This window comes from Grus americana, chromosome 3 (assembly GCF_028858705.1).
Source record: "Grus americana isolate bGruAme1 chromosome 3, bGruAme1.mat, whole genome shotgun sequence".
Lineage (NCBI taxonomy): Eukaryota > Metazoa > Chordata > Aves > Gruiformes > Gruidae > Grus > Grus americana.
Genome location: NC_072854.1, coordinates 72,739,426 through 72,764,024, shown reverse-complemented (window position 1 = coordinate 72,764,024; position 24,599 = coordinate 72,739,426). Strand labels below are relative to the sequence as shown.

At 35.0% G+C, this 24,599-nt stretch overlaps 1 protein-coding gene across 9 annotated transcripts in view; it reads left to right on the top strand.

The window, feature by feature from the left end:
• STXBP5 (syntaxin binding protein 5) overlaps positions 1-24,599 on the top strand; it is a 114,857-nt gene that overhangs the window by 57,343 nt on the left and 32,915 nt on the right. For all 9 annotated transcript variants that reach the window (XM_054819751.1, XM_054819750.1, XM_054819754.1 and 6 more), the window contains 11 exons: positions 1,770-1,893; positions 3,353-3,431; positions 9,404-9,558; positions 10,569-10,641; positions 12,828-12,975; positions 13,366-13,433; positions 14,478-14,518; positions 16,569-16,789; positions 18,225-18,403; positions 20,185-20,310; positions 20,793-20,944. In XM_054819751.1, coding sequence (XP_054675726.1) covers positions 1,770-1,893; positions 3,353-3,431; positions 9,404-9,558; positions 10,569-10,641; positions 12,828-12,975; positions 13,366-13,433; positions 14,478-14,518; positions 16,569-16,789; positions 18,225-18,403; positions 20,185-20,310; positions 20,793-20,944 — 1,366 coding nt within the window. The remainder of the gene's footprint in view (positions 1-1,769; positions 1,894-3,352; positions 3,432-9,403; positions 9,559-10,568; positions 10,642-12,827; positions 12,976-13,365; positions 13,434-14,477; positions 14,519-16,568; positions 16,790-18,224; positions 18,404-20,184; positions 20,311-20,792; positions 20,945-24,599) is intronic.

Below are 24,599 nucleotides of genomic sequence, written 5' to 3'. Positions count from 1 at the left end.
TTGCTTTACAAAGTCTGCACTTTCAAACTTGCTGATCCCTGACTTTGGTACTACATTGGTAAACAAAAACAAATTTTCAATATTTATGCAAAATTTCTAATACCTGCTTTTATTTGCTAAATAAAAAATTATCTACAGACAGAATGAGCAAGACTCACTTTGACTCTAGGACACTTTATGTGAGATGTCTAGCTTTCTGAGCTACGTATGTGTAGATGTGATAATGGTACACTGCATCTGTCTTCTATCAATCTATGGTGATTCCACATTACATAGGGAACATGATTAATTACTAAATTAGTTAATCTGTAGTTTACAGATATCCAGATCCTCTACTGCTTTAAGTTGGAAAAGTTATTACTGGAGACTCTACACTCATGTAGTATAGTCATTTTCCTCTGTCATTTAATCTTTGGATTCTCCCGATCACATTGCTGGAAACTGTCTTGGTTTTCTGTATAATTTTATGAAATGTGAAGAGCTGATCTGTGTATAATCAGTTCAGGCAAAGCTAGCTTAGATCTGGCTTGTGTGATTTGCTCTTTACCTGCTAATTCACTGCCTAAGCTTTCACTGCAAGTTAGGGTTCCCTTCTACTCACACACTTAGGCTTCCTCAGAGGACAACCCTGGGTACCTAAGGAGCTGGAGCAAGTCTAAGCCCTGCTTACAGACAGAGCCTCCACTTGAGTGTATCCTCTCAAAAGATGGTATTGGGCCCACTGGGATTCACGTATTCAGGTCCTACTTTCAGTTTACCTAGAGTAATGTCTTTACCATAAGTATTAAGCAAGCCTACCTTCTCAGTGATATCAAAGCTCCATACTTCTTGCAGGTAATACTTCCTTCTGCACCTTTTGGGTAGTAGAGAAATACTTTGGGTTTTCATTCTTTATTGATATTTTCATGCTATAACTAAACTTCCCTTAAACGTCACCTAATGGTTTCATAATGTCTATGTACTAATAGAGATACTGGAAATGGAAATAGCACCAATCTTTTCTTACTAGTTAATGTCTTTGTCTTATTTGTACTCTTTGCTTCATTGTTTGCTTTTTGTCTCACCTTAAGGCAGCAACTACATCTCATTTAGTCAGCTTTCTTCAGCAGTAAGATTTCATGTGGCATGGCCTAATAATTCCATTCCTAATTTTATGAATATAAATGTTTCTGTACTTATGGAAAGATTTACTAGTGGATTCCTATGCTTTCCTGTACCTCAAAACTGCCATTGCAACATTAGAATGTTTATTCAAGCTGATATTTTGTCATCATCACTTCCAAAAAATTCCTATCATTACTTCAGTTCTCACTTATGTTCTCAGCCCACATTTGCGCCTCATGCATATCCACATAGACATCTCAAAATGCCATTTAAAACTTTGTATTAATAATCCCATCAAGCAGATATTTTTGAATGGGCAGTGTATTTTTTTCCAATAATATCAAATTTTGGTTAGCAAAGCTGAAATAAGTGCTTGCAGTTATTCTCTGCGTGCTACCCGTTGTTGAAAAAATACCTTAATGCTACACTTTGAGGATGATTTTTTCCCCCGTAAACATGTCATTACAATGAAGACGGTATTTTTGATGGATGAAATATGTCTGAAAGAAGTACTTATGAACAGAAAACATACTAAGAGCAGTAGATTTAATTAGTACTTTCTCTAATTTCCTTTTGCTGTCTAATGTCAGTGAGGAAGTAGTTAAGGATAAAATGGTACTATGATACTTGACTTGTACTGTTCTGTTTTCTCTTTTCTTGCATAGGCTATTCACTCCGTGGCTTGGCATCATGAAGGCAAACAATTTATTTGTAGTCACTCAGATGGTACCTTGACCATATGGAATGTTAAATCTCCTACCAAACCATTCCAGACAATCACTCCACATGGTAAGCTGTGTTTGACAGCTCTTAAATCACAGAGAACTTATTTTTAATAGAAGTGTCTTGCAAAACCAAATATTAAAAATGCATTTGCAGTTCAAGGAAAAACTTTGTCATATCAAATTCTGCTAGAGTTCATTAAGAAAAAGCCCAGTCTTTATGAAATAAGAATCCAAATCAGTGCAGCTTTGTCTAAATCTCTGAACTTTAAGCCGGCCTTTCATACAATGTCATTGATCTCAAAGTTAACTAATGCATATTTTGCAGGGCTTGCTTTTTGCTTGACATTACAATCACATATGTTGTTTTAAATACATATAAGCAAGCATCTGTTTCATGTATAAATGTGTAGATTACCACAGAAATTCTTGGAAAGGTTTGTAACAGAGTAAGACTAGCATCTGGTAAGATGTTCCCACTTCTGAGAAGTCTTGCATTAATGTTAATCTAGGAAATTAACATTACATGTTGTTCTTCTGTGAAATATGCTGCTTATCTTCAAAAAAAGTTCTATACAAATGCCAGGTTTACATGGGGGGGGGTGGGTTCTAAGTCATGTCTTAGCAACTTATTTACCTCAAATTCTTAAGTGTGAATGTAGCAGGATAATCTGTGAGGTTACAGTCATAGTACCAGATGCTATAGCTAAACATCCTGGTTTACCTATCTGAGCCTCCAGAAAGTCCATGTTTACTGTGCTAGCTGTGAACTCAGTGGAAAAAAGGAAGCTGTGGATTTTTCTGTATGATCCAGTAACAGTAAAAAAACCCTCAAACCTGAATGCTGCTGTAATAAAACTAGTTAGTCAAGAATAACCTTATTTTAATAGGTTTTGGCCTCTTTTATAAACATTTTTATTTGGATCTTCGGCTGAAAATTGAATGTTCTGCAGAGCTTTATAGTTGTATCAGACCTTTTCAATCTTCAGATAGAAAAGATACTTATTTACACCATACTCAACTTCTGCTGACTCCATGGGAAATTGTATGCGTAGAAGCTTTAGTTGCTAATAGTGCGCAATAGAGAAAGGGCCTTCATGTTCAAATTCAAGTCTTAGCCCTTAAGGATAACACTCAGAATAAACTTTATTTTACTTGTGAGCTGACCAATTTTAATTGCAAAATGGTAGACACAAGAAATTTTAAATCTCCCAGTGCTACTTCAAACAATTCTTTTTAGGGGAGGATTATAGTTTTGAAAACAAATAACTCTACAATATTCCACACCCTCCCCCCCTGCCCTGCAAGACAAAAAACGCACATAAAACCTAAATATTCTAGGCTGGTGTATGTAGAGTTTTAACAAATCTTTAATGATGTTATTCCAAGACATACTCTATAATTGTCAGAGGTGTTGCATATATGTTTGTATGAATGGTCTACTTTGCAAGTTGCATAGTGAATTTCGTAATTTGTCATCGTATTATGGAACTCTAAGATTAATATAAGAAAATAATTCACTTTAGGAAAGCAGTTGAAGGATGGAAAGAAGCCAGAACCCTGCAAACCTATCCTTAAGGTGGAATATAAGACAACTAGAGCTGGGTAAGACTTGTTTTGTATGCAAAATTAACATATGTAAAATAAATGCATCTCTCTAGGAATGTACTGTTTCCCAGTTGTTGGGATACATATACTGATGGTACTGAGCTATGGTAAAACAGCTGAAATAGTTTTCGTAAATCACATATGTTTTTATAGTTTATTCAGCAATATGTGAACAAGCTACAATCTTTAACTTAGGTTAAGATACTGTTAATGCATTACCTACATGCTTCTTCCATGCTATTAAGCTCATGTGTATTTTTGCTCAAACTTTTGAGAATATTAAAGAAAAAAAGGCTGATGAAGCACAGATGACACTGAAGCACAGACCTGAAAAACTGACAAATAGTAGCCTGATGCAAATATTCTTAATTCTGAATATGTGTTCCTCCCCCAAAAATATTACTGACAGAGAAACTCTTCTGGTAGAGTGCAGTAATTTGTGCAGTGAATTGTGTCTAATTATGCACATTGAGAATGTAACAAAGCAGTAATTGCAACAAGAGTCTCAGATGGAATTACAGTATCTTGAGTAGCATGTTTTGTTACCAAGACTGCAATTAGGATTGAAGTATTTCATGAACTGTATGGAATTTCTTTTATTTATGGTTCTAAAGTGCTTTAAATGTTTGAGTAAAAAATGCAATATAAAGATAAAATATTCATGGCAACCTGTTTGGCTATTTGCAAATGTTGATTTTTTTGCATATTTTTTTCTTTGACTTGTAGGGGGGTTATTTAATTTACTTTCCAGGCATTCAAATCTATAGAAGTTTGTTACTTAATTGATGTAATATAGGTTTCTACTATATATTGCTATATCCATTGTGGTGGGCTGACCCTGGCTGGAGGCCAGGTGCCCACCAAAGCTGCTCTGTCACTCCCCTCCTCAGCTGGACAGGGGAGAGAAAACATAACAAAAGGTTTGTGGGTCGAGATAAGGGCATGGAGAGATGGCTCACCAATTACTGCCATGGGTAAAACACTCAGCTTGGGGAATTGATTTAATTTATTACCAATCAAATTGGAGTAAGATAATGAGGCCAGGAGCCTGCTCTAGCATGGGCTTCCCACGGGGTCACAGCCTCCTTCAGGTGCTTCTACCCACTCTGGCATGGGATCCTGCATGGGCTGCAGCCTTCTGTTATGAATAATCATTCTGAAGGAAAAGATTATTTGAATGTGATTATAATATTACAGTCTGAAAACTAGTTGACTTTTCACACAGTTTAGAGGAGCTTATTCTAGTATAATTTCTAAGAACACATAGCTCTTTGGGGAGACTACATTTTTCTAGTGTGGGCTCTTTTCTGTTACACCTCCCATTTTCCAGTGTTCATCCAAACAATCTTTTGATGCATATCAATTTAATATTTCTTCTCTATTCAGTGTACTTCTAAACCTATAACTATTGTGATACTTTTCCAGGACTTTAATTTAAAAAGACAAACAAAAAACCATAAACCCAATTTGTGCTGTGATAGTGAAGCAGTGCACTGAAAATATCCATTCATTTATTGCTACATGTACTTCTAGTTCACATTTGAATTTACAGTTTAACTTGCAATCTTATTTCAAGAATTTTAAGGCAAGGCAGAACTACCTTTCAATGCTGAAAATTTTGATGTTTTTTCTCTTTACCAACTGAACTTGATTAGGTATGAACATGATATAATTCTGACTTTTAGCTAAAGCACTGTCATTTGTTCATGGCTTAATTTCCAAAGTTTTTTCTAGCCACTTAAAGAATATAAGAAACAAATCAAAAACTTGCTTCTACAGCAGTCTGTTCTAACTGTTCTTCAAAAACAAACCAAAGAAACCCACAAAAAACAAACCCCAAAATCTTACAACATATTTAAGAGTTTAACATATATTTAGGCTATTTCACTTCTTTATTGTGGAAAAACAGTGAGTAACTGTTCCATGTTCACTTTTTCCATGCTCGACATGGAACTCTAACATCTTTGTCACCCCTTCTTTCTTGCTCCTCCCTTATCCATAGTGGTCTAGGATCTAGGTTTGTTTCAGTATCTCCTCATGTGGAAAACACTTCATTAATGTGATCTTGTTTTCTTTACTGCTTCTAATTCTGTTAAAGTTTTTGGAGAAAATACATCCAGAACCACACAGAAGGAAGGAACGTAACTGATTGCAACCTGTAGTAGGGGCTACAGACATTATTAATCCCTTCTCACTTTTTTCTCCATTATGTTTTCCATACTGTGAAGCTAGAGTCAGGGAAACAGGAGGACACAAGACTACTGCTGGTTCTTATAGACTACCTATTTATCTTAAGGTTGTAGCTTTTCTGTTGTTGGGTTTAGTCTAATGCACATGCTGCCTGTGAAGTCGCCAAAGCTTTTTACACTACAACAATAGTATGTCTGTAGTTTTATATCTGGCAGAATATACGTAGAAATGTTACTATTGACAGTCATCCCATACCTGGCATAGGGGGTCGAAAGGCAAGTTCATGGTATATTCCTTGAGCAAACTGGCATAATTTTCTAATCCCAGAGCATAATGTCATTGTTCTCTGTTTGTCAAGCGATGAGTTCCGGTAGGTTACCTTTTGAGCTTGCTGAAATTGTTTCCATGTTGCCTTTTATGCATACTTTTCTGTCTAAAGTGAATTTAGAGAAGTTCTTGAGCTTCCTAATGCCATTTCCTATGTCTCCAGATTCAGTTCCTTATAATATTTACTCTAGTTGACATTAGCTTTATGGTAAAATTGCCCAAGGTTATTCTTTGCTACTAGAGCTCTGTGTAATAGAAATTACAGCTCAAAAGTCTCCCCATAAAACATAACCAAAAGGGTATTGTCTTGGTAGCTAATACAGCTGTCATTGACTAACTGTAGAGTTACCCCTTAAGACAGATGTATATAATTGAGACCCAGAGGTTACTATAATAATGAGGTCTCCAGATAAGTAAAACTTCTTGATCTGTTAATTTAGTTTGAATAGTACTATTTTGTTGTGTGAGCTTGTTGGTTCAAAAGCACACTTCCCAAAATTAATTTGTAATTTATCTTCATTACTACTTTAAGATTTCCAGTCTTAGGCTAAACTAACTCTTGAAGTCTTTTTTCCATCTTTATTACTAGGGATAAACTTCTTGATAAATTCACCTGTGGCTTGAAAAGTAAGCCAGCTGTACCAATGGCCTGACTTCTGTATATACTCTCCTGTCTTGCATCCAGATTGCCAGAAACTGACTGACAGTTTACTTCTAAAATTGAGCAGAAACATCCTCCAGGGTTGTGAGCCACTCAGCTCTCAGTTGGATTTTTTTCATACACTGCAAGACCTAATCATGTGTCTTCTGAAATTTTTTTAAATGAAACATTGTCCCCCCTTTGTAGTAAATTTTTTATAGTGTTCCCCAAGAGATTTTACAGTTTTAACTGATGAGGAAATTAATGTAAAGGGATTGCTTCCATACTTGCTGAAGCAGAACTGTTTCAAAGAAGAATCTCTGTTACAGCATTTTAGCAGCTACTATAGCAATTCTCTAAGAGCTAAGCACTGCTCTTTGTTAAATGTTTTCCCTTGTTTCAGGTAGGTAAAATATAACTGTCAAAGTTGGATCCATCTCATCTATGATGTAAAGTACAAGCATTTTTATTTTTCTTTTAAATTATCCATTTCTATTTATTATCCATGTGCACTAACCTTTTAATATGTATCATAACTGAAGGACAACACTTTAAGTATTTAATTAGAAAATGCGCAGCTTGTGTTAGTGGTAAATTCAGTTTCATGAAAATATGAAAAGTTCCTATGCAAACCTGTATTAGTCTTTCTGGCAGACAAAAGTCAACTTTAATCTTTGATTCATCTGTGAAAAATCCATGTGACAGATCCATGTAATCTATTCTTAGCTCTTCCATTCTTTGCTTCATAAGGATACAGATTCTGGCAAGCCTGCTCAAAGCAACCTGATTACCTTGAGAAATAAAACCAAGAGAAACCAGCATGCAGTTTTCACTGTGATGTATGAAACTTAAAGTGAAATTTGTCACTGTGGTATTGTCAGTGGATCTTGGTGAACTTGCAAGTTCAATAATTACTTGCAATAATTACTGTAAACTGTCCTGGCAGCATTATTGTTTAAAAAACTAATGATTTTGTGAAGACAAAAAATACTGCAATAAATCATTCCAGCACGATGAGATACTGCAAGTACATCACACCAGTATTTTTCTTTTCATTGACATCCTGAAAAATATCAGGTTAGACTAAAGTTTGCCCTTTTCCTGAAATTACTTCATAGACCTGACCATAAAAGATTGTGTGAAGTTCCAGTATGAAGAATTGAGATTAAATGAAAGCTTGGAAAAAACTTACCCCTTTTCTAGAAATACCCTTTTGGCTACTGTTGGAGGCAGGATATTGAACTCGGCAGACCCATGGTCTAATTTATGGCCATTTAAGGTCTTTTTCTCAGCCAGCAGAAGTCTTTGATCCTGTCAACTCTTCAGTCATAGGGCTTTCTGAAGGACCAGGCAGATTGTGAAATAATTGTACAAACTGAAAGCTTATCCTGGTCTGCTTTGCTTTCAGTGTTGTAAACACTGAGCACACTTCAGCCAAGCCTTAAACTCAGGAAGGGCAGCATGTGCATAAACTGAATACTTCATGCATAGTTTTCAAGTAGAAGGATGTACCTAACCTGTCATGTTTGTGTTTCAAATGCTAACTAGTGAAAGCCATTTAGACGGTATGGGAAAGATGGTGTTATAGGAAAAGACAAAAAATAAAAGATCTTTTCAGACTCATTTTCACAATATGTTAGGATGGCTTTCTTCCACATATTGACATCCTATCTGCTTCCAAGGTAGACACAAGCAAAGAGTAGAATTCCTACCTAAAGTGAGTGTAAAAGTAGATCAGAGGAATTTCACACTCTAAGTACTTATTTTTCCTCCAGAAACATAACCTGGAATTTGAAGCAATAGTCAATAATGGATGAAACTTCTTGTTGTGTATACTTATAAACAGTCAGTCTGCTCTTTAAAAGGTATTATACCCTATTTTAAACATAAACAGTATTGAAATGAGTGATGACTTTTGATAATTGGGAAAGAAGAAAATACCTAGTAAGATGAATATATTACTTCATCTTATTTTTCAATAAATGCAATACTAAACTGTATAATGTGCATAGTGCTGAAAATATAGATGTATTTAAAAATGTTTCTGTAAAGACTTTTAAAAAATTTTTGAAGGGAAGTCTGTCTTTCTCAAGACTAGAAGAAATATTTTTGCTTTGCTATACTCAGCCATTTAATTATGCAGTAGAAGTAGTCTATGACATAAGTAGTTTCTTGAATTTTTTGTGTGGTGGTGGGAAATGGATAAAATGTTTACTGTAAATGTGTGATGAGAGAACTATGGGCATTTATTTGTCCTTCTTAAAAGATGTTAGGTCTTTGAAGCTTATCAAGCAGCTGGTTGCTTCTCCAAGACAGGCATATTATTGTGATGGCAAAATTGCTTTACACTGTTTGCAAAATTGTTCATCCTGTAAAACTTAGGGTAATACTATACAGGAAGTAAACGGGACTTTTTCTTGTTCCTGCTGGAATATTTTATATCATGGATAAATGAGACTGTTGGCAAATCTGAATTTGCAGTTCAGTAGAAAAGAAACAATTCTAAAGCTTAACAAAATAAAAAAAAAAAACCCCTCTCATCTTGGCAAACAATTACAAAGTTAAATAAGCAATATAGAACAAAAACTTTGGAAGATATGTTTGACTTGAGTTGTAGTCTTCTAACTCCTGGGTTTTAGGTTTTGAAACACGTACCCAAGCTACACATTGCATGGAGAGCTGGTTTGCACTATTCTTTCTGTATCTGTTTAATGATATCTCATTGAACTTTATAATAAGGTTACAAAAACTGCCCAGTTGTTTTACGTATTATTATCTTGGCTTGATTCTAAGTGCCTCTGCTTTTTTCCAGGGAGCCCTTCATCATTCTCTCAGGAGGCTTGTCATATGACACTGTAGGAAGAAGACCCTGTTTAACAGTTATGCATGGGAAAAGTACTGCTGTGCTAGAGATGGATTACTCTATTGTTGATTTTCTAACCCTCTGTGAAACACCATATCCTAACGGTAGGCTCTGTAAAGATTTTTATTTTTTTTCTTCTCAGTACTTCGACCTCTTCTCTCAGAGGTTTTATCCCATCAGAATATTCTTTTCTATGGCCTTTCTGTTTTACCTCTGGGGATCAGACTACAGCAACAACATCTGTTATCCCTATTGTCTGAAGTCTGTTTTGCTTTCCCGAAGTGTTATAATAGAATACTCTATTATAAAACCTATTTTGCTTCTAGGAGAATGCTGATTACTGGTTGCATGGTTTTTCCTTTTTTAATCCCAAAAGCATGTGCAGACAAAAAGTAGCATTACAATTTTAAGCTGTAGTTACTGCAGCAGATGCGTTCATCAATATTTGAGCACATAAGACCTTTCCAGTCAATGCTAACTCTTGATTAGCATTTGTGTAGTACTCATAACTTTTAGTGACTTTATTCATTCCAATACTCACATGAAGTTCATCACTAACCTGTAATCTCTCTTTTGCAGAAGGGGATATTTTATCTTACTTTAGGTAGTTGTCCCAGATTAATAGTCTTATATTTCTGATGACTCCAATGTTTTTAGCTGTCAGCTTCCATCAGAGTTTATAAAACCACTTAGCTCAGACAATGAGATCTGCCTGAAAGTGGGCAAGATAAACTTTGGAAACTCTTTCAGTTTTCATAGTTTAGTGTCAAGTTGGCTGTCTTTCAATCTATTTTGTAATCAAATAGAATTTAAACCCTAGTGAATATGAGGAAAAGAAGTTTGGGGGTGGGAGTATGTTATTTCTCAGTAACTGTCTCTTTCTGAAAAATACTGCTTCTACAAGTTCTTCTACATGTTCCTTTTCCTGTTATTTGAGCTGTTTAAGTGGTTCTAGCAAATTGAGAGTTGGGAATATTGAATTAAAGGGATAGCATGGCTTTTCCAAACTTATCTTGGAGTATTCTGGGGAGTCAGTATATAAAATATCTTCAGAAACTGTATAGTCATAGAACTATACTTACTAATAGGTAACTTTTTTCTTTCTTGATTTCAGACTTTCAGGAACCATATGCTGTAGTTGTTCTTCTGGAAAAGGACTTAGTACTCATTGACCTTGCACAAAATGGGTAAGAATCTTGTGTAGTCATTTTAATGGCTGGCTGCAGTGGTCAGCCTATTGTTCTGCTCTGTAGTGTTTTAATCTACCATAACACCTCCCTGTCCAGAACATAAAATTTTGAATATTAAATATAAGGTTTCTTCAACAGAAATGAGAATCTTTATAGATCAGCTTTCCTCAAGTTAATATGTAGTAGGTGAGTAGAATATTAAGTGACTTTTTCCAGGCTTGATTGACCGACAGAAATTACTCACAGATCACTGCTGGCTTTTAATTATCATAATTTATTCTGAAGTTGATTCCTTAGTGCTATGAGGGGAGCTTGGAATTTTGGGGAAGGGAGCAGGGGGAACAGCTGCTCAGATAAGCCAGGTAATTTTGTCTGATACTGAGTGTTGTTGTCATCACATAAATATTTGCTGATTTTATTGGCAAATGAATTGCTATCTGTATTGCTTAATGTAACTCAATACCAATGCAATAAATATTATATACATAAAATTAGAAAGGTAACATCTATTCCATGGTTTACTACTGTGGTAAGAGGTTGCTTAAAAGTAGTATCTTATTACAGTTTTCACAACTAATACTTGCTTAACACATTTTGAGTCTTTCTCCTTTGTCCATGGAACAGTCCATATATTCTATTAGGTGGTGATTAAAAATTCTGGATCCTGCAAACTTTTTTTAACAAGGGTTTTGAAATCAGTATAGGCAGTAACAACTAACTACGAAGAGATTAGTAGCAGAGGATCCTGATGGATAAGGTCTTTGTAGTGTTCCTGTTTAGAAGTCACCAATGGTCAATGAAGGGAAAAAAAACCAAAACCTTGTGAAGAACATCCTCCTAGGGCACAACAAACTTGTAAATATGCATCATCAAATTCAATGGTGATACCTTAGATAATGAAGGCTCTATTGAATTTGGAAAGTCAAGTTTAGTCCTAATCTCTGCAGCAATTTCATTTAGATGTTTCCAATGTTACGTGGCCAAAACTTGTTTCTGATGTATCAATGGTATTAAGCTTCCAACATTCATATGCTGACAGATTAATAAAACAAGTTTTAATGAGCTTGAAACAAAAAGGTTTGTTAACGGTACAAGGCTTTAAGTGAAACAGTTTGCAGTGCCTGAAATTCAAAGTTATGTTAAAGCTCTTTCCATTTCATGTTAAAAAAATCTTTAGCAGTTATTTTTTTAGAAGACTTATAATGGTCTTTGTAATGATTGGCTTGCAAAGTATTGTTTTACATCTTAAAAAAACAACAGAACTAATAGATTTTTTGCTACAGGTTTCCTTTTGCCCTGTGTTGTCATATGGATTTATAATATTTTAACAAAATAAGCCTCTCTTCCATTCAATTTTTAAAAGATTGCTTTAGCTTTCCAGATATTCTGTATACCAATAACTTTTATACAGAGGTGTTTTCATGTGTTATTGCTAATTTTTCCTTTAGATAGGTTGAGAAGCTGACCCTTTCTGCCTCTCAATAAAAAGGCAAAAATAAAAAAGCATATGCATAGTATGCATTTCTCTGAAGATAAATGTTTCTTTACACACAGATATATTTACTTCATTATTATTGGCTTTTTTCTCATTAAGACTGTCACTTTGCTGATGAAGGTGGTGGTAGAGAGTATATATGTGTGTGTGTGTGTGTGTTTGCTTCTAATTGGTAACTCAGTGTTGCTATCTATAACTTTCAGGAAGTGATCTTGTAGTTGCATGTAGGTTATGAAAAGTGCTGGACAACCTTCTCTTTAAGAACAGTATACTAATACAAAGTGAGAAAAGGATTCTTCCTGCCTTTCTCCCTGGAAGAATATACTGAAGAGTTAGAAACAAATACACATTACTACAATTAGGACTTGGTAACCGCAGGTTTTCAATGGGCCATTAAAATAGTAAGCTTTTAAAAATATAAAACTATACGGAATAGCGGTGTTCTAGAAATAGTCTAGAAACAGTACAAACTTCATGTTCTGTCTAGGATACTACAGTATCTTGATAGTGTACTGGATGAACAGTAAAGTTGCATAGGGTATTTTTTTCACAATTAATTTGATGTGCATATATTTTCATCTGTAGGAAAAGAATTCAAACTTAGTCTTCAGTGGTTTTCTTGTATTCTGCATTTTTTAAAAAAATATTTTTCCCCACATTAACAGTCTTCCCCTTTCATCCGTTAAAGGTACCCTATATTTGAGAATCCCTATCCTTTGACTATACATGAATCTCCAGTTACCTGTTGTGAATATTTTGCTGATTGTCCTGTGGACCTCATACCTGCACTCTATTCAGTTGGTGCTCGACAGAAACGTCAAGGTTACAGTAAGAAGGTACAACATCTAGTACATACATATGTATTTGAAAATACTGAAAATCAACAGCTCTAAACAATATAAGAGTGGCCATACTAAGCCCAATGCTCCATCTGACTCGTTACCCTGTCTTTGGCAGTGGCTAATAGCAGATGTCTAGAGAGGATATAGCATATGTCAAGCCTATAGTCATGCTTTCCATATCACTGGAAGCTAAGGGACTTCCTGGAGCAGTGGTGGTGTTTATAGCCCTTGTTGTTTTGTGGTTTTTTTTTCTCTGCAGTGGATATGTCTAATTACTTTTTGGTCACGTGAAATACTGGAATCTGTAGTATCTGCGGTAATTTCAGTGGCTTATCATTGCACTGTATGATATTTTCTTCCTCGGTGTATTTGTTAATCTTCTAGGAATGGCCAATCAGTGGAGGCAACTGGGGTTTGATCACTCAGAGCTACCCAGAGATAATTATTACAGGGTAAGTGATGCCATAGTGTAGTAATAACTTACCTGATTAAGTAGAAGTGAGAATATTTTGTTCCTCTTATAGAAAACAATGTTCTAAGAGTGATTTGAATGATTTAAGAAATTGTCTTGCATTCTTCTTGAGATGTTAACAAGAAAGTAAAGCAAAATGTGGAAGAGAAGGTAGGCACAAAATGATAGCAGGTGTTTTACAGGGATTGCTATTATTATGATGTGGCATTGTTGTTATATCTGCTTGCTATCAATATATCCTGGATGAAACTTAGCTTTTATTCTTTAACCTCTGGAAAATAGATGCGTAGAGTTTTAAAGCATGGGAAGTCCATTAAATAGTTAGAGTTCAGTTCTCAAAGGGAAGCCAAGTTTATTTCAAAAAGGACAACCACATACTTACATCTGTTCATTTTGATCCCTTTTGAGACTGATCCTTCTAATAATATTCTAAGGAGCATAAACAAAATGTAATTTATAACCATGCAGTGCATCACTGAAAGTGAGAGCACTAAAGGTTATTTTAGATCAGCCCATTAGCCCTAATGAGGATTACTGTCACTTTATACTACACATTGCAGAGACTTTGAGACAGTCCTGAAAAAAGACTAGTCATCTGATTCTCATTTCAAGGATAAACAAACAAGTTAGGTGACTCATTTACATTGAAATGCAGTATACTTAGGCAGCTTTTACAAGTGTCATTCCAAATAAAGGGTATCTTTTAAGAAACATCACATGGTAAGGTAAACCAAACTGCTTATGGGAAATGGAGGTAACTGAAATCAGTATTTGAAATGGTGAATTAGTATTAGTACAGTGGAATTTCGGGGAGTTAGCCTCCAAATGTTTTTTTTAATCCCTTCTGTCTAAAGTAATTGGGGCACATATTTGTAAAATATCAGCTTCTAATAAATTGTGAAAACATATCACTAAGAATACTAATAAAAATAGAATGTTATCTGTATATTTTGTAATTGGTAGCAAAGAGATCTAACACTCCAACTAACCATTTCACCTTCTTAATTTTTTTAATATTTCATAGGCATGCTGATGGGTCAATCAAGTTTTGGGATGCCTCAGCAAGTAAGTGTTTTCAGTAGAGATTTTTTTCCTGTGCAGTAGGAGTTTTCTAAACTTACTGATTTCTCTAATGGAATGTAATTGAAGACTAGTCATTCTCATTATTTCCTGCCTCATGTAGAGTCAGTAACTCCATAGGAAACTTTGACTTTAATGTTAATTTTATTTAATTTTTTTCTTAGTTAATTATTTCACTGTTTTTACCACCTCAGTGAAAATGCACTGGTAGTCCAAGGGCCAGCTAGAATGGAAGAGGTCTAACATTTTTTAGAAGCACCTTCAGAAGCACATTATTGAGCATAGAGATGCATGACAGGCAAATGCTTTCCCTTTTAGTACAATTGAACTTCAGTAAGTTATTTCGGTCTTTTTAGACAGGAGAGAGGCATGTGTTTATAAGACATCAGCTCCCCATAAATTACAGTATCTAAAAATGAGAATTGAAACCAGTAGTAGTTTGTGCTAATAAAATGATCTAGACATTTGTGAAGAAAGGCAGAAGAACAGTAAAATAAACTTTTCTCTGGAACACTGAACGTGCCTGAAGAGTCTAATACCATTTTGTGTTTCAGTTAAAGGGTCAATTGCATCTGATACAATACAGCTAACAGTGAGAAATGCAAATTAGAATGAACTACACAGATGTTTGAATTCAGAGTTACATGTTTTAATTATTCTAGTTCTGACTAACCTTACACTTGGTACTTAAAAGCTGTCTGAAACAATCTTGGAATCATTATCAGTTGCCTTTGAAAACTTGTGGAAGACTGAGTCCAAAATGCAAAGGGGTGTGTGGGTGTGGGAGGGAACAGATGCAATGTATATGTTTAAAAACTGGGAGGAGGAGTATCTGGACTGTTAGAGATCTTTAATTTCAGTTTTGGGTGGGGGTGGAACCTGGGGGGGGGAGAGAGGTGGGGGGGGGGGAAATCCAAACCTAATTGATTCTGTGTGCCTAAAAATTCTATTCCGTGTAGATCTGTCAAAAGGAGATCCTCTTAAAGGCACTTAGTTTCATTCTAAAACAGATAAATAAACCTGTTAAGGAAGAAACTGCAGGTATCCTGTATCTTGATTTTAAAACTTTTGAATCTCTAATAACAGAGTCTTACAGATGAGCTAGGGAAGTGTGATTCAAGTAAAACCAGTGAAATACAGAAGAGGAGAAAGGGTGCTATAAATCAAGTTTTCCTAATGATATGATTAGTATTTGTAGCAGTGATTTGGGCCATTGACTAGAGAATATGCCTGTGAAGTTTTAAAGCAACACCAACACAGCTGAAAGAAAATGTAAGAAAGAATTAGAATTACAATTGAGAATGACATTGCTAATTCTTGAATAGCATCCAAGACCATTTACTTGAATATAGGATCAATGATTTACACTCAGAATTTATTATCTGGGAAAAAAAAAGGTCTACTGGATTGCAATGTTTCACAAAAAAATCATTGGGATAAATAAGTGGGAATCTCTTTAAAACCAACATGGAGTAATTCTTTCACAATTTTAAACTGTAGCAAGGCCTCACTAGAACAGTTCTAAGAAACACGCTATCAAGAAAAATGTGGACTGATCAGGGGCCAATGCTTTTGAATGATCAAAGAGGACAAAATAAAAATTGGAGGAGTTGGGGCTGTTAAGTCTGAGAATGCAGTTGAGAGGCCATGAATTTGAAATACTGTAAGGAGAAAGGAAAGGAGCTTCACTTTTGCTGCCATAGGTAGGCTTAAGTTGTGGGTGTGGCATAGTTAACTAGATGTTATAAAGAGATCCCAAAGTATAGTTAAGCGTTGAGAAGCTGTGAGGGCTTAGTTAATAGTTGAAGCTTAGTATATATCTCTCGGGAAAAGTGTTGTGTTTTTTAATACTAACTGATCCTGCATTGGGCAAGTGGTGCACCGTGCACAGTCAACACTGATATTCAGTGCTTCTACTCTGTCCTCTTTTGTTGAATATAGTTGCTTTATGAAGACAAGTTTCTAAACTAGAAAAAATGAGAAAAATATTTGTTTAGATCAAAGCTAATTTCTGTCTCTTTTGGTTTGTTCCTAGTAACACTGCAAGTACTCTATAAGCTAAAAACGGCCAAAGTATTTGAAAAATCACGGAATAAAGATGACAGGCCAAACACAGATATAGTAGATGAAGATCCATATGCTATTCAGATCATCTCATGGTGTCCAGAAAGTAGAATGCTGTGCATAGCTGGAGTTTCTGCACATGTCATTATTTACAGGTTCAGCAAGCAGGAAGTCACAACAGAAGTCATTCCGGTAATTAATAGAACCACTTTTTAACTTTGTAGTAGTAAGCTATAAAACAACTGTGGTAGTAATGCAGTTCTTCATTATCTTTCATTAATGGAATGGACGAAAACAATTGCCTCAAAATGAGATGTATTTTTGTGGAGGGAAAAAATAAGTTACGAAATTCAGCAAAAGTGAAAATTGCACACCACAATTTTGGGTTTCATTGGCTTTTTCAAGTTTTGCAATAATAGTTCTTTGTATCTGTCAAAGTAAATAGTGGGTCACAACTTGGGTGCATCAAAGGTGAAATTAAAACAAAAGTGAATGAGAGGTGGAGTTGAAGAACTTTCAAAGCTTTTAGGGAGTTGATTCCATTTTTTTTGCTTGATACCTAATAATTACCATCTGTCTTGGCAAAACTTCTGCAGTATGCAGAGCTAGAAGAGTGGAAATATGCCAGACATGCCATAAGGTCTGTTAAGGATTTTGCTGTGTCACTGATTTAATCTAAGATACAATGATGAGGTTTTGAAAGTCCTTTGTTAAATCAGATGCACACATACAGCTTATCCAAATGTATGAGCTGAAAGTGAACTTGAAGCCATTTAATTATAAAATATTGTAAGTTCTGAGTAAAGCATTAATTGTAATGCAGGTTTTTTCCTCCTCCACCCCATTCTACCCCCTTCAGGTAAGTCTCATTTTAAGGAGATGAGACTTGTGTGTTTTTTTTTTCCTTCTGATGTTTAGTTATGTACAAGTACATTCCCTTCTGAGGGAATAGTTTTTCTAAATGTTTTTTTTTGCAAATCAGCACCTAGCAAACTATTCTTCAGTACTGGGAGTGCTTATACTTCTTAGTTTTGGTCCATGAGTTAAGTTCTACTTTGCAGATGATGAGAATAAAACAGTGGAAAACTTTCTTTACACTTCACCACAATTAATACTAATACTGTTATAGACCCAGCAGAAGGAAATCTGAAATCATGATGAACCTACAGTTTTTTAAAATATATGGTCTAGTTCAGTGCAACATTAAACATTGAACTGAGTCCCATGTGTACAGTGCTACAACACAGTGTAGCTGTCTACATGCCTTCATTGCTGTTTAGTTTTAGCATTCCTGAACTACATGAAACAAGTACATATATAACTGAGAATTTATGTGTGCAGAATGATAATTAAATGTGTCTTGTATCTGCTATTTAATTTCTTTCCAATGTTAAGCAGCACACTTTTGAATATTGGGAAATAAGTTATATTTTCAAGTTTTAACAACCTTCAGATATTCAGTCTAGTATAGTTAGTATGTATTTCTGAAGAGCATGTGTGTGTTTAGATTGCACTGTTTATTAAACTGCTGTTATCTCTTAAAAGACAGAAGAGTCCTGGATGTCACTTTAATAACTAGTATCTTCAGTTGCACTTTTACTGATAATTCTTTTGCTTTCATTTACAGATGCTGGAAGTACGTCTGTTATATGAAATAAATGATGTTGAATCTCCAGATGGTGAACAGGTGCCACCTTTACCAACTCCAGGCACAGGTTCCAATCCTCAATCCATTGTTCCCCAGTCTCATCCATCTACTAGTAGCAGTTCATCTGATGGACTTCGTGATAATGTCCCATGTTTAAAGTAAGTATATTCTGTTATACTTTTGAGTGTCAAACTTTACAAGAATATGTGATGAGAATACGTGTACTTTCATAATCTTACAGAAATGTCATTGTTGGTAAAAATGTTTTATTTCGTGGAGCGATGTTTTCCAAATATCTCAAAGTTGAGAAGTTGAGTTCTGTTCTAAGAAATTAATATGCAATCTTAGTTTCTTTAAACTTCATAAGCTGCTTTTTAAAAAAAAAACCTGAAAATTCTTACTGTATGACTGCTACCTTCTTTTGGAAACTTTGGCATAGATGTTAGTATAGTTCTAGATGCTCATTCTTTAGAGCAAACATTTTCAATAGCAACCATATAGTTACTTTGAAATCTTATTGTCTATTGAGATAAATAGGTAATTTAATGTTTTGTGGCTCTCCTTAACTTTAGGCCAAGTAAATTTCACCTGTTATTTTTCCAGAGCCTTAGATTTTTAGAGCTGAATCAAAAGCAATGAAAATGCTTACAAATAAATAACTGAGAGGTAACTCTTTTAGGCTTATAAATATTTTTTCATAATTCCCTAAGGGAACTACTTTGTATTTTGGGAACAGGAAAAAGTTAAATAATATCCCATTCTCATGTATCTTTACTTTTCATGATCCCTCATAATGCTTGCAGTGTTCGTCTTTGACCAATTTTCAGATTTTTTTTTAAATTTGGAGGCTTTTTCCTTAACGTTCTTCATGTGTGAACTTTGACTTGAGAAATGAAGGTTAAAAGAAGACAATATCTTTTAATCCTCTACAAGAGTGCGTTATAAGGCCTCTAATCATCACCTTTTCCTTTCAGAATGTACATAGAACTTTATTTTCAGATATAAAGTTAAGATATGTATGTACTTTCTTTTCTGAAATTAAGGTCTGAACTTGGAGTTTAATTCTGAGTGCATCCATCCAGAAAATAACTAATTCTGATGGTGTTATTTTCTCTGGGTGTTTTCATATCTTATTAGTTGTACTGAGTTGCAGAACTGTCTTTCTAAAGAAAACTGGATGGAATAAAACAAAGTGGAAAATGCTGAAATTTTGTAAAGTATTGGCAAACCAAAATACGCATTAATGAGAATGAATGGGTAAAATAAGGGAAAATCAGGAACTGGAGGAGCTTATGTTCTATGTAACTTTCTTCACCTTAAACGATGAAAGACCTAGTCCTTTCTGCAGGACATTGCACGCTGGTGAATGAACTTATCAAACAAAATCTTTCCAGGAGCTTAAATTCCCCCATTCCCAGATTCATTCCATACAACCAGTCTACCATTATAATAATTTACCTTGTTTTCTTTTTTCTCTACAATATCATCAGCTTTTTGTTTGCATTTGTCTCAATACATTGTGCTTCAGTGTCCCTTTTCAGTACACTTCTTCCACATGCACCCAATCACCCACTTCCATTCTCAGTTCATTTGGGAACTCTGAAAAGAATGGGTAACACCTTACTTTTAGACACTGAATGCCTTTATTCAAATCAATACAGTATGCTAACACTGTTATGCCTTGCTCTGAAGAGGGGAGAAATGAAATATTTTTTCATTGCTTAATTAGGTAATGAATCAAAATGTCCCTTAAGGAAATGACCAGTTCCAATGCATTTTTTTTTCCTGGCTGCTTTTATGTGTTTGTGTTGATTCTTTGCAATGTTCCAGCTTTCTAAAGTCCAATGTGGTGTAGAATTTAACGAATTCTGAGCCCATAAGGAAGAAATGGAGACTGTGGAGAATCATAAAAAGATACCATATTTTGTTTACTTTGCAGAGTAAAAAATTCCCCTCTCAAGCAGTCTCCAGGCTACCAAATTGAGCTAGTTATCCAGCTAGTGTGGGTGAGTGGAGAACCTCCTCAACAGATAACCAGCTTAGCAGTCAACTCAGCGTATGGCCTGTAAGTATATTCTACACATTTTTTTTCAGTATTCTGTTAAAGCGATTTAAAATTATCTATTAAAAATTAAGCCTCCATGCATGTTCACATGAGCTACACAGCAACACAAGAGAGGCAATCAGTCTCCCGTGCTTAAAAGATCATTCCTTTTGGGTCATGGCAGATCCTGATGATGCTAACATCAGAAACAAATCAGCATCACACTTCTTCACCTGACACTGTACAGCCAAGAGTAAATCTCATTTAAGACTGTCAGATAGGTTGGCAAGTACAATGACGGTGATCTGTTCTACTCAGTGTCACTGTTTTTACAACAGAACAATTAATACTGCATTCTAAACCAGTAATTTCTAAATACGCATAATGTAGGGTAATTCATAAAAACTAGGAAGTCTTAAAATTCTGAACAGCAACAAATACCAATATAAAACTTTACCAACATTTGATTAGCACTATCTTTCCTTCCACTTCTCTTTTTCCAGAGTAGTTTTTGGAAACTGTAATGGTATTGCCATGGTTGATTACCTCCAGAAGACAGTGCTCTTGAATCTAGGCACTATTGAGCTGTATGGCTCCAATGATCCTTATCGCAGGGAGCCACGATCTCCCCGAAAAACTCGGCAACCATCTGGAGGTGAGTAACCCAAAACTTGTTTTAACCAACTGTGCCTTTTTGCTGAGCTTATCTGGGCTATTAGTGTATATTCTTTGAACACAAGCATACTTTCTCCATTGTGGTTTCATCCTTTCTTCTTGAGCTGTCCCTAATGTCACTATTGCAGGTTTCTTTCTTCATGTTTCTTCAAAACTGTTGCTTAGTGGAATCTACTGATGCTTGATATCATTACTTATTCTTCAGTGCAGTGTATGTTTTAAAGCAGATGGGAAAACATTATCTGTGTGAGTAGATAAGTATAAATGCAAAATGGATTTATGCAGTTTGCAAGAGTTCAACTTAACACAGGATGAAGGAGTAGAAGTATCCTGGTATTTCTGATAAACCTAGTACCCATAACACATGCTTGTATAAACCCATTAATGCTTGCAGATAGTCAGTGTATCTGCTGGGATCTTTAGGCTTCCTATCTTAAACTTTGACTAGGAATGTCCCTGGTGAGCTAAAGCATGTTATGTTCTGTATGCCATTATGTTATGCTTGAGAGGAAGCCTTTGGTTTAAATGAACCAAATAAACTTCCAAATACAAGCTGGTAAAATAAATCTTTTTCGAAAAAAGGACTTTGATTTAAAAATATACTGAAGAAGAGTGTTTCTTTGCAGCTGAGGAGGAAAGTGACTTTTCAGTCAAAATTCCAAGCTTTTTATTGCCAAAAAGAAAATTTAGTATTTTTAAGGTTTTTTTTTTTCTCCTCCTTGTTATGTAGTGGATACTTTTAAGCTAATATGGAAAATGGCTAAAGGCAATTATAAACTGTCGTTGTTGCCCCAAATGATTATTTTTTGATTGGAAATAAACTGTTCAATAAACTTCTTCATGCTGTAGTGTTGGTTGCTTTATTTTGAGATCCAGAATAAAGTCCAGGTAAGTTCTTTAGGTAATATTTTTACTCAAATTGAAATGGGTGCTCCACGATGTATATTAGTAAATCATTGGTTTGAGAAAGATCTAGTTAGCACCAGTCAGCTTATTTCAACTGAGGAAGCTGGTCTAAAAATCATTAACATAGAGCAGAACACAACTGGTATCCTGTCAGATAAAAAGTAATTTTAAAAATAAAGCTTTATTTATTAGAAGAAAATATTTTGAGAGAAATAACTTTACTGGTTGACTATGTTTATCTTAGGAATAAAGGGCTTAAATTCTGCTTCATGCATTTAGATGATAAACTGCCTTTTGGAGTGTTAAACATTACTTGCTTTTGTTTTCTTGGCTTTTGTTGGTTTAATGTATTGGATCCACATAACTGAGTTACAACTGTGTCTAAGATGTTCATGAATGAAGTCTGGTTTGTTCCTGAATATAACTGTTACACAATCATATTTTTTCATCTTACATTTTAATACTAATGATCTGCATGGCAAGAGCATTCTATAAACCTGGTTATACAAGTTATTCTGCTGGCTTTTCTGTCTCAAATGTACTGTTAGTGTCTCCGTCTTTCCTTTTCTCATTGCTTCATAAAGGTATGCTGACTGTGGCTTCTTGCATGTGCGGCCTTTCTAACTTATATTCAGAGTCTGTGAAAAAGCTTCGCACCTCTTATATAAGTAAGTCATCTCATGGCAATAAAATATTCTTGAACATCTGAATTTGATTTTTTTAACTGTTCACTCCCATAAATATTCTTTTAGTTCATTTTAAGTAATTGTTTTACTTTTAGAAACCAATTTTTAATCCATCCATTGTGTGTCTATTGTGTTTCTTTTTCATGGCGTCATCAAAAGAAACTTGAAGGAAAAAAAGCAGTTATAATAGTCTGTGTATTTTGTGGTTTTAAAATATCAAAATCAAAAGGAGATCCTGTGTCAGAAGTTCCTGCTGTCTACAGACCCAAGATCTTACACATCAAACTTAGTGTTGTTTTGAGATCTGAGGCTAGAAGCTTCCCTTCCTTGATCCCCTTTCTGGCAGAAAAAGCTTCAGAACTCTAGTGGTAGATTATTAGTAATATTAACAATGTAAAAGACAGTGATTTGTCTATTACAAACAAAAATTTACTTCTACAGAGATGTTCTTTGTAGAGATTAAAAGTGGAGGTGTCTTGTGTAATGCACAGCCCTGTGGGGTTTGCAAGCAGTTTTGAAGTTAAGGTGCCTGTGCAAGGGAGATGGCCCATCAGAACCATGATTTACCTGAGGGCTTCTGTGACTTATTCCATCACTTACAACATCCAAGAATTTGGAGAACATAAAGCTGATTTTTAAAAGCATAACATTGTTCCTTTCCCTAGGATGCCAGTTTTCTCCAGCCCTGGGGCAGAGGTAGGTAATCTCACCCAATTTTTTTAATGAAGGGGAGTAGAATAAAACTAAGGGAAGAATGACCTGGAGTTAATAAAAAAGAGACCGTGGTCCAATTTTGTTAGTTCTGCTATGTTTTCTTTCTCCCAACAAGAAAAAAGCAATACATTTCAGAGAGGAAAGGCTTAATAGCCAAATACTGCTTTCTGTATAGCCTTCCATTCTCTGCTGCCAAGGGAGAAAGGGAGCTGGGCATAAAAGAAATGCCTCCACCTTAAGATATACAGAACTGAAAACCAAGATCTGCCAGTGATTTATTATTGTGAAGGGAAGCAAAAGATGGGCAGAAGTCCCAAAACTGGTTTCTGAAGCCAACAATTGTGAAGCTGAACTTACTGGACTATTTAATTTAGGAATAAGTTAAAAAAGGTTTTGTATGAAAGAGTTACTTTCTTAACCATGTAGTTAATTCTCTTTCCCTCCATCGTCCTCCCAATATCTTGATTAGCTGGAGCTACAGTCTTTTTAAGAACTGAAAATAATTTCTCTGGAGTTACCATTAATATTTCTCATTATTGATAGTTCTTTCAATGTATGCATTGCCCAAACTTCAATAGATTAAATAATAAAGCATTATTGCTGTGTAACTTTCCACAAATAAGTCTGCTACATTAAAGAACTATCCTTTGCTGCATTCTGGGATTGGAGCTATAAGTTAGAACATCTGGATTTTTGCATTCTTCCTTCCTTGAACATTAATATCTGTGTTTAGTGTCTTCAAAGATGCAAGGAACTTATGTTTTCTTCATATTATTTATATTTATTTTTCTATGAATAAGACATTTTCAATGACTACACAGCTCTAATAACCTTCAAGGAGTATATAGTACATAACTTCTAAATCTTTCTAGAAAATGCTTATCAAATTAATGTGGTTGTTTTGGAGAAACTGAGTATATGCCCTTTCTCTGAGACAGCCACAATATATTTAAAAAAAAAATACTGGCCTATGCATGCATTCAGACAAGTTCTTAATTAGTTCAGGTTCAAGACAGCATGCAACAGAGCAGCATATTGTTATAGCACATTATATTCCAACATTGGCAGAACCACAAATTAAATTATTTCAATAGAGAGGGGAGTAGGAAAACACTCACTCTTAATTCAACCACTTTCATAGCTTTTGCCCAAAAAAACACAGCAAGAATTGGTCCTTCCTCATTTAAGAACTCTGCTATTCTGCATGTTCCAGCGTAAAATGTCTATTTAATAGAACATCAGTATCTGCTTACGTATTTAGAATGTAGTAAATGGCATGTCCTGAGTCTACCAATTGAAAATTTAAAAATACTTTTTTAAAAATGCGAG